At 71.6% G+C, this 630-nt stretch overlaps 1 protein-coding gene across 1 annotated transcript in view; it reads left to right on the forward strand.

Moving 5' to 3' along the window:
* Positions 1-312: 312 nt before the first annotated feature.
* Positions 313-630, forward strand: part of LECT1 (leukocyte cell derived chemotaxin 1) — a 37,398-nt gene continuing 37,080 nt past the window's right edge. Inside the window, exon 1 of the mRNA XM_010846180.1 lies at positions 313-384. Within this exon, the coding sequence (XP_010844482.1) occupies positions 313-384 (72 nt within the window). The remainder of the gene's footprint in view (positions 385-630) is intronic.

Raw genomic sequence — 630 nt, forward strand, 5'->3', positions numbered from 1 at the left:
CATCCTTGGTCCCCTCCCCCTCCCCCATCCTGACACACTCAGACTCACGAGGGGCTGGGGGAGGGGGTGCGGAGAGCGCGGGAAGAGGGGGCTGTGGAAAGCTGGGCGCGTCACCGCTGCTCCGGGGCGGGCGAGGGAAGGCAGGGCAGAGGTGAGGCGCCAGGAGGGGTGGGGAGCTCTGGGCTGGACCAGGCGGAGGGCACGGTGTGCGCGCGCGTGCCCCGCGTTGAAATGCCCGGCACGTCGGGGCCGCAGGCCAGAGCCCAGGGCGCTAGCCAAGCCTCCTGGTGTCCTGCTCCGGCGGCCGCGGTCATGACGGAGAACTCGGACAAAGTGCCCATCGCCCTGGTGGGGCCCGACGACGTCGAGTTTTGCAGCCCCCCGGTGAGTACCGCTCGGGGCCCCCAGACCTGCGGGGGCCCGAACGCCCCCGTCCCGGGTCTACGAGTTGCGTGTCACCGAATTTGGGAGGTGGGGGCAAATTCGGGCGCCCAGATGTGGGCTTGGGGTGGCGCCCCACGCGGGTGCGGGTGCAGAGGCCGGGGCATCCCCAGATGCGCTCGAAGAGGAAGGTGGACAGGGAGCGAGGAGAGGGCGTCGCGGAGGGGAGGCCGCTGAGATAGCAGACCC

Source organism: Bison bison, unplaced genomic scaffold, assembly GCF_000754665.1.
Source record: "Bison bison bison isolate TAMUID 2011002044 unplaced genomic scaffold, Bison_UMD1.0 scf7180017864232, whole genome shotgun sequence".
In the NCBI taxonomy this organism is placed as follows: domain Eukaryota; kingdom Metazoa; phylum Chordata; class Mammalia; order Artiodactyla; family Bovidae; genus Bison; species Bison bison.